Source organism: Lissotriton vulgaris, chromosome 1_1 (genome assembly GCF_964263255.1).
Source record: "Lissotriton vulgaris chromosome 1_1, aLisVul1.2, whole genome shotgun sequence".
Lineage (NCBI taxonomy): Eukaryota > Metazoa > Chordata > Amphibia > Caudata > Salamandridae > Lissotriton > Lissotriton vulgaris.
This window is the reverse complement of record NC_141685.1, coordinates 295205265-295218771: the sequence shown is the minus strand read 5'-3', so window position 1 is coordinate 295218771 and position 13507 is coordinate 295205265. Positions and strand designations below refer to the sequence as shown.

Below are 13507 nucleotides of genomic sequence, written 5' to 3'. Positions count from 1 at the left end.
TTGGATTGTTTCATCCACCTTTCCCTCACTTGGTAAAATAGGGTATGTCTTAAATCTTGTTGTCTTTAGTTGTTCGTTCTTTATTTACGTGATCTTCTTTCCCCACCTGTGTGCATTCCTCCCCAGAGGAGAGGTGGGTGGGTTGCATGTGAATCAAGAAAATTCTCCGAGCTGCAAAACTACTCCTACTGGTAAGTAACCATTTTGTCTTGCAGCATGAATCGTTTTCTGGATTCACATGCTGTTCATTAGATTATGTAGCGGTTTCCCCCTCCTTGGGGTGGTTGTGGTAAGATGAAGTGTTGAAGTACCCTTTTCCCAACTTGAGCTTCCCTTAGTCATCTGTATATCCACACAGTAATGTTTAGTGAAGGTGTGTGGAGAAGCTCATGGTGCTGTTGCACACATTGTCTGTTGGCACATTGGCCATGAAGGCCAGGATTGCCGCTTTTCTTCCTTGTTGAGTGGACTTTTGGTCGTGAGTTTAGAGTTTTTCCTGCTGAGGCATTGCATACTTTAATCCGATGTACAGTTGTCCCGTCCCCTCTGTCAGGGGTGCTCCTTTGCTGGACTTGGAGTGAAAGAGGAACAATTAATTCCCTTTAGGAATTGGTTTGTCTCCTCCAGACAGTATAGTAAAGCCCTTCTTCCATCCAGGGTATGAAGGCTTCTTTCTAGTCGTGTTTGTGGGTTTTTAAAGAAGACTGAAAGCTGTATGCTTTGGTTCATGTGGAATTTGCTTACTACCTTAGGTAGTCATTTAGGGTTTGTCCTTAGGATAACCTTGCCCTTGTGGATTTGCATGTATGGTTCCTCAATTGTTAATGCCTGTAGTTCACTTATTTTTCATAGAGATGTTATATCTATTAAGAAGGTAGTCTTTATAGTGATGTATCGGAGGTCTGCTTAATGCATAGGCCTGACTGGTTCTGTCATTAGTTGTGCTACAACTGTGTTTAAGCTCCAAATTGGGGCTGAAGTCTTCCTTTGGGGTGCGATCCTTTTGGACCCTTCCAGGAATCTTTAGATGACTGTGAAGAACCTTTTACATGAATCTCCTCTGGTGTAGGTTACAATTGCAGCCAGGTGCACCTTGAGGCTTGAGTAGTTTACTTTGCTTTTAAGCAATTGTGTAAGATATATGAGCACCTTTTTCCTTTTTGGAAATTGAATTTAGGGCATTGTTTTCTGTACACCATATGGTGTACTGTTTCCATTTAGCTGCGTAGCATTGTCTTGTGGTTTGTTTTGTTGCCTCCTTTAGTATCTCCATTGTTCTTAGCTGTAAGTTTAAATTTCCACACTCTATATATTCAGGCGCCAGGTTGCTAGGCTGAGAGTCGCTGGTTCCGGGTGAAAAACTTGACTTCTTTACATTGTGAGAAGATTATTCTCTGCCTTGAATTTGAACCTCTGTACCCTGGACAGTTCAAGTAGACTCAAATACCAGGTTTGCCTTGCCCATTGAGGGACTATGAGTATTAGATTTGATTCTGGTTGTCTGGCTTTTCCAGTACCTTTAGTAGCAGAGGAATCGGAGGAAAGGTGTATGCAAATGTCCCTGACCAGATTAGCAACAGGGCATTCCCTTTTGATAGGTGGTGTTGAGACCCGGAGGCGTAGAATTGGCATTTTTTGTTCTCCATTGTTGCGACTAGGCCTATTTCTGGTGTCCCCAAGAGGCTGAAGACCTGTTGCAGGCTCCTTCGCTTTATCTCCCATTTGTGTGAGCTGCTGTTCTGTCTGCTGAGTTGATCCGCTTTAGTGTTGTCCTTTCCTGGCAGGTGAATTGTCTGTAGGCTGATTCTCCTTGAACTGGCCTATATCCTTATTTCCTGATCTATTTTGTTCCTCCATGTTTGTTGAAGTAAAACATTGTTGTGGTGTTGTCCGTCTGGATCAACACTGAGTTCCCTCCTATGTGTGTTTGGAATGCCTTTAGTGACAGGAACACAGTCTTCATCCCTAGGAAGTTGATGTGCTTTATGGAGTCTGCATCGTTCCATTAGCCCTGTACCCTCAGGTTTCCTAAATGTGATCCCCAACCCTTGTGGGATGCATCTGTTGTGATGGTCACTGAGGGAGTGGGTTATTTGAACCCACCATTGTATCTCTGCCAGTACCTTTTCTGTTACAACCACAAGGTCCTCCCAACTCCCTGTAGTTTGTGACCAACTGTTGCATAGCCACTCCTGTAGAGGGTGCATGTGGAGACAAGCATGGGTGATGAGTGGAATGCATGAGGCTATCATGCCCATGAGACTCATGACAATCCTCTGTCATAGACTGACCCTTCTGGTAGAGGCGAGTTTTCTGTTTGATAACTTGTATTCTCCTTTGGGTCAGGTATGCCCATGCAACCTTGGAGTTTAATCTTGCTCCTAGTAAGGTTTTATTTTTGCTCCGGTTTTGTTGATGACTTTTTGTGGTTTATTGAAAAACCCAATTCTTGCAGCGTTGTGATCACCTGATGGCAGTGTGTGTAACATCTTTTTTTAAACATTTTCCTTGACCAGCCAGTTGTCTAGATAGGGATAGACATGGATTTCTCTCCTTCTTAATGATGCTGCTATCGCTGCTAGGCACTTTGTGACGATTCTGTGTGCTGATTTTATTCCAAATGTAAAGACCTTGAATTGGTAGCGATTGTCCTCGTAGGTGAACCTGAGGTACCTCTTGTGTGCTTGAGTCATGGGGATGTGCAGATAGGCGTCCTTTAGATCTACTGTTGCCATGAAACCCCCTTTTTGTAGCTGTGGGATTTCTTCCTGTAGTGTAGACATCTTGAAATGTTGCGTGTAAATTAATCTGTTTAGGAATCTAAGATAGGTCTTAGCGTGAGATCTTGCGGTGGTACCAAAAAGTAAGGTGAGGAGTTTCCTTTGTTGTGTTCCCTCTTTGGTACCCTCTATATTACTTGTCTTTGTAGGAGTTCCTTTATATCCTGCTTTAATTGTAAGAGTTCTGTTCTTTGGAACCTCTTCTACCTTGGTGGATTTGGTGGAGGTTTGTTAGTTAGTTCTATACAATAGCTATGGCGCACCACATTTAGAATCCAACTGTCTGTGGTGATTTTTTACCATTGAAGTAGGTGGTACGCTATTCTGCCTCACATTGGGTGTGGGTCTTCCCTTGTGGGCAAATCACTGAGTTTGCTCCTCCCCTCTTGAGGGTTGTCCCAAGGCTCTTCCTCTGCCATGAAAGGACTGCCTTGGTTGCTGCTGCCAGGCTTGGTATCCAGACTGCTGGTTTGATTGGTGTCCGCTGCCTTGTGTTTGATGTTGTTATGACCTGTTGAGAAGACCCCCCCCCCTTCCTATTGGTCTTCGGAGGTCAAAACCTCCTCTTTTGAATGTTTCCCTATGTTGCAGGGCTCCCATGGACCTGGCCGTCTCATTGTCCTTTATTTGTTGCAGGGCATCTTCTACCTCGCTTCCAAACAGGGCGTCTCAAGTGAGGGCGTTGCTAATTATGGAGGTTTGGACTTCTTGTTTGAAGCCTGAAATTCAGAGCCAAGTTCTGCCTGTGCACATTTGTTTGCTGGCTGTATTCACTGCGCCAGGAGCGGATTTCAGGCAGGTGTTCGCTATGCTTCTTCCCTCCTGTATGATGGATTTTGCTCTTTTCTTATCCTCTTCTGGGTGCTTGTTCATCAGTACTTCAATATCGTCCCATTGTTGGTACCATACCTATTGAAGAGGGAATCAGAGTTAGAAATGCGCCATTGCGTTGCTGCCTTTTTCTCCATCTTTCTTCCCACCATGTCTATTCTTTTACTTTATCTCTCTGGAGGTGGGGCCAGTGGAAGAGTGAGCATAGCTCCTCCTTTTTGCTATGGTAATAATTAGCAGAGGGTTTTGCCAGGATTCTGAATTTCTTCAGTGCCTTGTCAAACTCTTTTTTTTCATTGAAGGAGTGCCGCCATTTCTGCCACAAGGCATCTTTTCTTTTTCTCCACTACAAGGGCCCTTTCAGCGTCTTAAGCCGGGGAGATTCTCTTCTTGGGTGTGGTGGATTCTGCCTTTGAAGGTTTGCTTTTTCCCTTTGCGGCCTCTCGTTCGGCACCTGTCTTCGTCGATCTTCCCTCCTCAGTATAGCTGAGGTGGCATCCCTGGCTGACCCGCGGTTGTCGTTTTCTTCGACGCCGGGGCTGCTTTTTGAGCCTTATTTTCAGGGCATTTTCCGACAGGTGAGGGTTATTTACCTTGTCCATTTTGCTCTCTACAGCCATTGTCTTCATTTTCGCGGTACGCCTCCTCTTGGCGTCCCCTTCAAGGTCCTAGACATCCAACCCCGTGTGTTGATTCTGCTGCCACCTCCTGGTCATCCTTGTGGCTTGAGAAACCCAAGTCCCTTAGCGATGTTGGTTGTTCGGACTTTGGAGCATGGCTGTGCAACGGTCCTCCCTCTGCTTGCGACGGGCCTTGAGAGTCTTCAACACGAAAACCATGCAGGCCTCGCAGACCCTATCCTTGTGATCCCTTGGCAGGAAGAGCTTACAAACGGCGTGTGGATCGTGTTGTGTAAACTTGTGGTGGCAATTTGGGTAAAATTTGAAAGGGATATATTTCATGGCCCCTACCTTGCCTTATTTCGATCCAATTGTGTCATTGCTCGGTCGAGATCCCCTGACGAGTAAAGGTGTCCAGAGGTCTTTTCTCCCTCTCCGGTGTCTTCTCGATCAATGAAAAACGTTTTTTTCTCTCAAACTCCATGATTTTTTCAGGGGATTCCATCCAAAACATCAGAGTGTTTCCCTTTGCTTCCAGACCCAACGGCAAAAAAAAGAGTCTGAAGATGGCTATGACACACAGCAACTTCCGGGGCAGCGACTGACGTCACACAGGGATGGATGGACCTAGCACCAAAGGATGGTCGATGACGCCCAAAAGGGAGAAAAAGAAACCACAGAGGCAAGGCAATTTCGAACCCAACCACTAGATGGAGGAATAATGAAGAGCATGTGAATCCAGAAACGGATTCATGAAGCAAAACACCTCCCATCTGCCCCTGACCGGTGGTGGGAGAGGCGCGGAAATACTGTTGGGGGTTATTTGTGTAGGCGGGGGCTAGGCCAGATTCCCTCCAGAGGCAATCCCCAAGCAGGGATTCACTAGAGAAAGGTACCATTATAAAAGGGAGAGTCTCCCCTTTCCAATGATACCCCTCCCACCGGCATTGATGCTCAGGGGGCTAAGATATGCCCCAAAAGCATTGATGCCGTGAAAGTCAAATGAGTCAATCGACTCATTAGGTTTCACTGAAATGATGTCAGAGCACAGCGCACGTCAATCACCATTTCCAGAGTAAAAAACACAGCCTCTGGTGCTGGGGAAGTTCTCCCTAAGTCCGGAGGCTGAAATATTGAAAGGAAAAAAAGAGATTGTAAAGTCAAAATTAATTGGCATGATGAAGTATTTGGCAACCAGCCCTGGCACTGAAGTAAAGTTATTTTTTAGATTGATGTGCACAAATGATCAGGAAAAATGCTATCACTCACATATCAAGAGAGCCACTGGCTGAAGTGTGCTGATTGATTGAACCATGGTTTACACTGTGGCGAGGAAGCAAAATGTGAATGGCAGTTGAACAGAACAATAAATGAAGAAGCCTCATCTTCCAAAACCACATATCTATGTGTGTATATAGATATGTGTGTATATATATATATATATATATATATATATATATATATGCGCATTATATTTAGGGATTTCTTTTGTCACATGAGATGACTAACAAATCTGTCTCTATGCCACACCGAAAATGTAGGTCTCAGAAATTGAATGTCTCATACTGTTCCCCACTGGCAGACCTAAGGCTATACTTTTTTATTCTCTATTGACTGTGCTGAATGACTGAGTGCACTAGATAAAAAAGTAAAGGAATTAGCGGAATGTGGAAATTAGTCAGAACTTTCCATCTGGCAGTGGCAGGTATCTTTCAGAAGTCAGGGTGAACAAGCAGCAGGGGTGCAAAATCGATCAGCATACTAATTTATTGATGCAGGGTGTTGAACAAAATGAGATAGAGGAGTTAATGTGCTTGATAAATTGTAGAAGGTGACAGATGGCTTTCTCCTGCTGTCTGAACGCAGGCTTTGTGTGACCTTACAGAGGTGAATAGAAAAGTCACCGCCAAGGATTGATGCAGTGCAAGCACCTATCTTTGCCACAGGCTTAAACCTGGTTGTGTCAAGGTTAATCTCATTTACTGTCCATTAAGGAACACGGATTCCATGGCTCACAAGGTCAACTTTAAGCAACAAATAAAGCATGTGCAACACCACTAAGGACTGGCCACGGTGGCGCCATCTCTCTCGTCATCACCTGAAGTCACAGGCCTCGGACACATACGGTCTGCACTGTGCAAGTTGGATGTCTTTTGAATTCACATCAGTAAGACCTGAAGAGGCTGCTTCGCAGCTCAGTACGTGGCAGCTAATGGTTCAATTGGGACTCTTCTTCAAACATTTGAAGCCATGGTCGTCAGTTGTAATGATAAAGTGTAAGTCCTTGAGATCCTTCCTCTAATTTCCTTGCTAGAAACATCTGAAGAGGATCAGTAATTCTGTGACTCAACCAGGTTCAAGTCATAAACAATAGGTTGATGCACTCCTGTGCAGTCAAGCCGTGGCAGGGCCTTCACTTAAAATCAGAATGTGCACCAGCAGGTGAGGGGCATGACTGCTGAGCCATACAGCCATCCTTTGCAAGTTGAAGCAGAGCCACTGGACCAACATCTCCAGCATGTAGATGCCCCTGCAATGTAGTGCTACAAAGAATTTGTCACCAAGTTTTACCTTTCGAGAGGTACTGTCCGGTACTGAGTACCTGCACTTCTATAATTTGAAATGGAGAGTACCTCCACTTCTCATCCTTATTGCAGTATATTTAATCAGAGAGTACCGGTACTCCTCAGGAGCAAACAGATATAATAGTGAGTACCTGTATTCCATTTAAACCACTAAAATTACAGCAGATATCAAATTGATTGATTAGATGATTGTGAAAACTGAAATACAACTCTAAATCTGAAATCCATGTGACAAACAAATTCCCTTGCTGGCACCCTAAACTTTATATTGTGAATATTTGCCCAAGCCTGCAAGGGTATATTGGGTTTTCCCACCCCCTCGTTGGTTATGGTTTTCACGCACTCAGTGGTCACTATGCACTGTTGACTGATTGAGATTTTATCGCAATTATTTAATTGGACTGTTCATGGATTGAGATTATATCGATTTTTTTATGTCATAAATCTTGTTTGCTTTATAACAAACTCCACAGGTATATTTTGTGACTGTTGTGTGACATTAGGCGTTGACAGTTATTGAGCTGTACTATTGCTAATCATTACAAATGAGTTCCATGTGAATTAGTGTGTATGCTTGGTACCCATTAGACTTGGGCAGTTTAGTTTAATTAATACAGAATGGATAACTGTTTTAGTCTGTTAATTACGAATCAGTAGCCCACACGCCACCATCCACCAATCACCATTGATTCAGATGCTCCGTCCATCACCACCCCTCTTTTGTACCGCTTTTGGCCGCCATAAGTGTGACAGGGTATGCTCAGACATGAGTCCCTTGCTCACTTTGCCACTGGATTCAAGCAAGCCGGGCTGAAGACGGCTGGAATGCAAGAAACCGGTCCTCGGAAGCTTGTTTCCGTTCCAGGGAAGACATGGCTTGGCACTTAGGGCTGGACTGTTCCCATGAGGCACAGGGTCAGACTGATTTGCATATAGCCATGTCTGAACTGGGGTGGCAGAGTGGGCTAAAGAACGGTGAATAATTAAACTCAGATCTTTTGACTGGGTGTGAGTGTTTGATTGAATCAGATGCTCCGTCCATCACCACCCCCTTTTGTACCGCTTTTGCCCGCCATAAGTGTGGCAGGGTATGCTCAGACATGAGTCCCTTGCTCACTTTGCCACTGGATTCAAGCAAGCCGGGCTGAAGACGGCTGGAATGCCAGAAACCGGTCCTCGGAAGCTTGTTTCCGGTCCAGGGAAGACATGGCTTGGCAGTTCGGGCTGGACTGTTCCCATGAGGCACAGGGTCAGACTGATTTGCATATAGCCATGTCTTGACTGGGGTGGCAGAGTGGGCTAAAGAACGGTGATGGATTAAACCCAGATCTTTTGACTGGGTGTGAGTGTTTGATTGATTCAGATGCTCCGTCCATCACCACCCCCTTTTGTACCACACGCCACCATCCAACGTGATTGTGGGATATTGCTCTATTTACTCTGTAAGTGTCTGCTGCTAAATAATTGCTGTGGAAATATAGCAAACACTCTGGCAGTAATATGTTTAAGTGCACTTGAGGCCTTTATTGCCAATATATGCATCTTATTATTCTTTCACGATTACTATAAATTGAGTGGAACTACCAACGCTGCCCTTATAGTATCAGTGGTGGAAGAAGCATTAGTGATAGTGAACTTATAGTGAGCGGCTTCCCGAAGGTCCACACAAGGACCAAGATGGCGCCGATATGCATCAGCAGTAGTTGCTACTGGGTGGGAAACCAAAATATCTACTTAGGGACAGTCAGGGTGTTCACTATCACAGTGATGGAGAACACTTCTTGTGCAAATAAACGTTCATTCCCATGAGATGGAGGGTCACAGAAGAGGGACTCCAATACAATATCTCTTGTTAATAGAATCTAGTCACAAAATGACTCCTTGTAAATTCAAATCATTGTATTAATGAGGCTTTCACCTAAGTAGATGATCACTTCGAGATGTAAATATGTGCAAAGAAATGAAGTGGAAACTGGCGGGAGATGGCATGAGCACCCAAAATCTCTTCACAACCAAAACCAAAACCAAAACGGAAAGCAGGTGTTATGTACTTTCACAATCACTGCCCACATGCCATGAAACCCGTGATCACACAGGACCCTACAAACATGCGGATTCTGAGCATTCAACTGGCAGCAACAGAGCCCTAAGGACAAGCACACATGTGCCTCAAGTAGCAACAGAGCACTAAGGACAAGCACACAGGCACCTCAAGGAGCAACAGAGCCCTAAGGACAAGCACACAGGTGCCTAGGTCGCAACAGAGCCCTAAGGGCACGCACACAGGTGCCTCAAGTAGCAACAGAGCCCTAAGTACAAGCACATTGGTGCCTAAGTCGCAACAGAGCCCTAAGGGCACGCACACAGGTGCCTCAAGTAGCAACAGAGCCCTAAGTACAAGCATAAAGATGCCTCAAGTAGCAACAGAGCCCTAAGGACGAGCAAACAGGTGCCTAAGTCGCAACAGAGCCGTAAGGACAAGCACGCAGGGGCCTCAAGTAGCAACAGAGCCCTAAATACAAGCACACAGGTGCGTCAAGTAGCAACAGAGCCCTAAGGACAAGCACACAGGCGCCTCAAGTAGCAACAGAGCCAGGACAAGCACACAGGCGCCTCAAGTAGCAACAGAGCCCTAAGGACAAGCACACAGGTGCCTAAGTCGCAACAGAGCCTTAAGTGCCACCACACAGGTGCCTAAGTCGCAACAGAGCCCTAAGGGTAAGCACACAGGCGCCTCAAGTAGCAACAGAGCACTAAAGACAAGTACACAGGTGCGTCAAGTAGCAACAGAGCCCTAAGGACAAGCACACAGGTGCCTCAAGTAGCAACAGAGCCCTAAGGATAAGCACACAGGTGCCTAAGTCGCAACAGAGCCCTAAGGGCAAGCAAACAGGCGCCTCAAGTAGCAACAGAGCCCTAAGGACAAGCACACAGGCACCTCAAGGAGCAACAGAGCCCTAAGGATAAGCACACAGGTGCCTAAGTCGCAACAGAGCCCTAAGGGCAAGCAAACAGGTGCCTCAAGTAGCAACAGAGCCCTAAGGACAAGCACACAGGCACCTCAAGGAGCAACAGAGCCCTAAGGACAAGCACACAGGTGCCTAAGTCGCAACAGAGCCCTAAGGGCACGCACACAGGTGCCTCAAGTAGCAACAGAGCCCTAAGTACAAGCACATTGGTGCCTAAGTCGCAACAGAGCCCTAAGGGCACGCACACAGGTGCCTCAAGTAGCAACAGAGCCCTAAGTACAAGCATAAAGATGCCTCAAGTAGCAACAGAGCCCTAAGGACGAGCAAACAGGTGCCTAAGTCGCAACAGAGCCGTAAGGACAAGCACGCAGGGGCCTCAAGTAGCAACAGAGCCCTAAATACAAGCACACAGGTGCATCAAGTAGCAACAGAGCCCTAAGGACAAGCACACAGGCGCCTCAAGTAGCAACAGAGCCAGGACAAGCACACAGGCGCCTCAAGTAGCAACAGAGCCCTAAGGACAAGCACACAGGTGCCTAAGTCGCAACAGAGCCTTAAGTGCCACCACACAGGTGCCTAAGTCGCAACAGAGCCCTAAGGGTAAGCACACAGGCGCCTCAAGTAGCAACAGAGCACTAAAGACAAGTACACAGGTGCGTCAAGTAGCAACAGAGCCCTAAGGACAAGCACACAGGTGCCTCAAGTAGCAACAGAGCCCTAAGGATAAGCACACAGGTGCCTAAGTCGCAACAGAGCCCTAAGGGCAAGCAAACAGGCGCCTCAAGCAGCAACAGAGCCCTAAGGACAAGCACACAGTTGCCTCAAGTAGCAACAGAGCCCTAAGGGTAAGCACACAGGCGCCTCAAGTAGCAACAGAGAACTAAGGACAAGCACACAGGTGCCTCAAGTAGCAACAGAGCCCTAAGGATAAGCACACAGGTGCCTAAGTCGCAACAGAGCCCTAAGGGCAAGCAAACAGGCGCCTCAAGCAGCAACAGAGCCCTAAGGACAAGCACACAGTTGCCTCAAGTAGCAACAGAGCCCTAAGGGTAAGCACACAGGCGCCTCAAGTAGCAACAGAGCCCTAAGTACAAGCACATTGGTGCCTAAGTCGCAACAGAGCCCCAAGGGCAAGCACACAGGCGCCTCCAGTAGCAACAGAGCCCTAAGGATAAGCACACAGGTGCCTAAGTCGCAACAGAGCCCTAAGGGTAAGCACACAGGCGCCTCAAGTAGCAACAGAGCACTAAAGACAAGTACACAGGTGCGTCAAGTAGCAACAGAGCCCTAAGGACAAGCACATTGGTGCCTAAGTCGCAACAGAGCCCCAAGGGCAAGCACACAGGCGCCTCCAGTAGCAACAGAGCCCAAAGGATAAGCACACAGGTGCCTAAGTCGCAACAGAGCCCTAAGGGTAAGCACACAGGCGCCTCAAGTAGCAACAGAGCACTAAAGACAAGTACACAGGCGCCTCAAGCAGCAACAGAGCCCTAAGGACAAGCACACAGGTGCCTCAAGTAGCAACAGAGCCCTAAGGATAAGCACACAGGTGCCTAAGTCGCAACAGAGCCCTAAGGGCAAGCAAACAGGCGCCTCAAGTAGCAACAGAGCCCTAAGGACAAGCACACAGGTGCCTCAAGTAGCAACATAGCCCTAAGGACAACCACACAGGTGCCTAAGTCGCAACAGATCCCTAAGGAGAAGCACACAGGCGCCTCAAGTAGAAACAGAGCACTAAAGACAAGTACACAGGTGCGTCAAGTAGCAACAGAGCCCTAAGGACAAGCACACAGGCGCCTCAAGTAGCAACAGAGCCCTAAGGACAAGCACACAGGTACCTCAAGTAGCAACAGAGCCCTAAGGACAAGCACACAGGTGCTTTAAGTAGCAACAGAGCCCTAAGGACAAGCACACAGGTGCTTTAAGTAGCAACAGAGCCCTAAGGATAAGCACACAGGTGCCTAAGTCGCAACAGAGCCCTAAGGGCAAGCAAACGGGCGCCTCAAGTAGCAACAGAGCCCTAAGGACAAGCACACAGGGTCCTCAAGTAGCAACAGAGCCCTAAGGACAAGCACACAGGTGCTTTAAGTAGCAACAGAGCCCTAAGGACAAGCACACAGGTGCTTTAAGTAGCAACAGAGCCCTAAGGATAAGCACACAGGTGCCTAAGTCGCAACAGAGCCCTAAGGGCAAGCAAACAGGCGCCTCAAGTAGCAACAGAGCCCTAAGGACAAGCACACAGGTGCCTAAGTCGCAACAGAGCCCTAAGGGCAAGCAAACAGGCGCCTCAAGTAGCAACAGAGCCCTAAGGACAAGCACACAGGGTCCTCAAGTAGCAACAGAGCCCTAAGGACAAGCACACAGGTGCTTTAAGTAGCAACAGAGCCCTAAGGACAAGCACACAGGTGCTTTAAGTAGCAACAGAGCCCTAAGGATAAGTACACAGGTGCCTAAGTCGCAACAGAGCCCTAAGGGCAAGCAAACAGGCGCCTCAAGTAGCAACAGAGCCCCGAGGACATGCACACAAGCTGAAGTTGATACGGCCTTTCAACTACTTGTACAATAAACAACAGCCTCCAGAGCGGAAGTGGCAATCTTTTTAGTGAAAAGCATACTCAAAAGGAGTACGGGGGTGTTTTGAAAGGTAATATCCAGGGTTACAGCACATATGCACAATCCTAGAACCTAATGCCTGTTCTGTTTAGCCAATGCTATAAGAGAGTAGACCCTAAAACACTCCCAAGCTGGACTGACATGCGATCATTTACATCCCTCTGGGTTGGCTAGAGGGGTTCCATTGCCATGGAGGCCTGCTTTTATCTATTATCAAGAAGTGGACCATCCACCTCTTTGAGGACCACTCACGGACATGACTCTCCAGTGCATTCAACTGACATGACCCCTGTTTTTATTCTTTCATGCGCCTCACTTACCAGACACTCCAGCAACCTGGCAGGCCGTGCGATGATGATCATCAGCTTCTTCACCAGCTCGGTTACGAAGGCCACCTCCGAGCTCTCCGAGCGCTCGTGGGCCTGTGGGAAAGAAAGGTTACATTTATGTTCCAACACTATCACCAACAATTGAAGACACAAGCAGTGGAAATACAATAGGCAGCTGTCTGTATTACAATACACCTACTTGAGGAGAAATGCAAAGTTATACAGGGTCCATCAGCAGTCTGCACATGCAACGCATACAAGGATTGAGTCAAAGGTGGCCAGGGTGATGAGCAGAGTGCCTGTGGCCTGGTAGTCAATGTTATTACCAATGAACAGTGAAGTATTCGGAATTTGGATCATAGTAGGGTGTTTTCATTGAAGCCGGTTCGATTACAGGGAGTTGCCTCTCAGTCGGAGCAGCAGAGGCCACACAAAAACGTTTTTGCTAGTTGGAAGATAGACCGCAGAACAGCAACAGTAAGAGCAGAGAAAATCTAACCCCAGAAAATAGAAACACATGGACGTCCACCTTGGGAAACATCTCTCTGCATGGTAAAGGCATACACAACTGTTGCGTGCGTGTTGGCCTGCCTTCTGTTCTACTTCTCTAACCCATGGACCAGCAGAGATCAAGGTGGTGCGGAAAGGCCCAGAATATGCATACAAGGAAACATCACCCTGGGGTTTCTTGGTCCTTTTCCTCAGAGCTCCCAATACCTCTGGAGAAGCCGGGCAACCCGAAAAAATGTTTCCTCCAGCCACTCCACTCTCTGGGTTGTT

General features: G+C 47.1%; 1 protein-coding gene across 7 annotated transcripts in view; it reads right to left on the bottom strand.

Annotated features, from left to right (window-relative positions):
• The window catches only part of LOC147747076 (microtubule-associated serine/threonine-protein kinase 2-like), a 1134689-nt gene that overhangs the window by 142677 nt on the left and 978505 nt on the right, over positions 1-13507 (bottom strand). For all 7 annotated transcript variants that reach the window (XM_086952330.1, XM_086952331.1, XM_086952332.1 and 4 more), the window contains one exon: positions 12719-12820. In XM_086952330.1, the coding sequence (XP_086808456.1) occupies positions 12719-12820 (102 nt within the window). The remainder of the gene's footprint in view (positions 1-12718; positions 12821-13507) is intronic.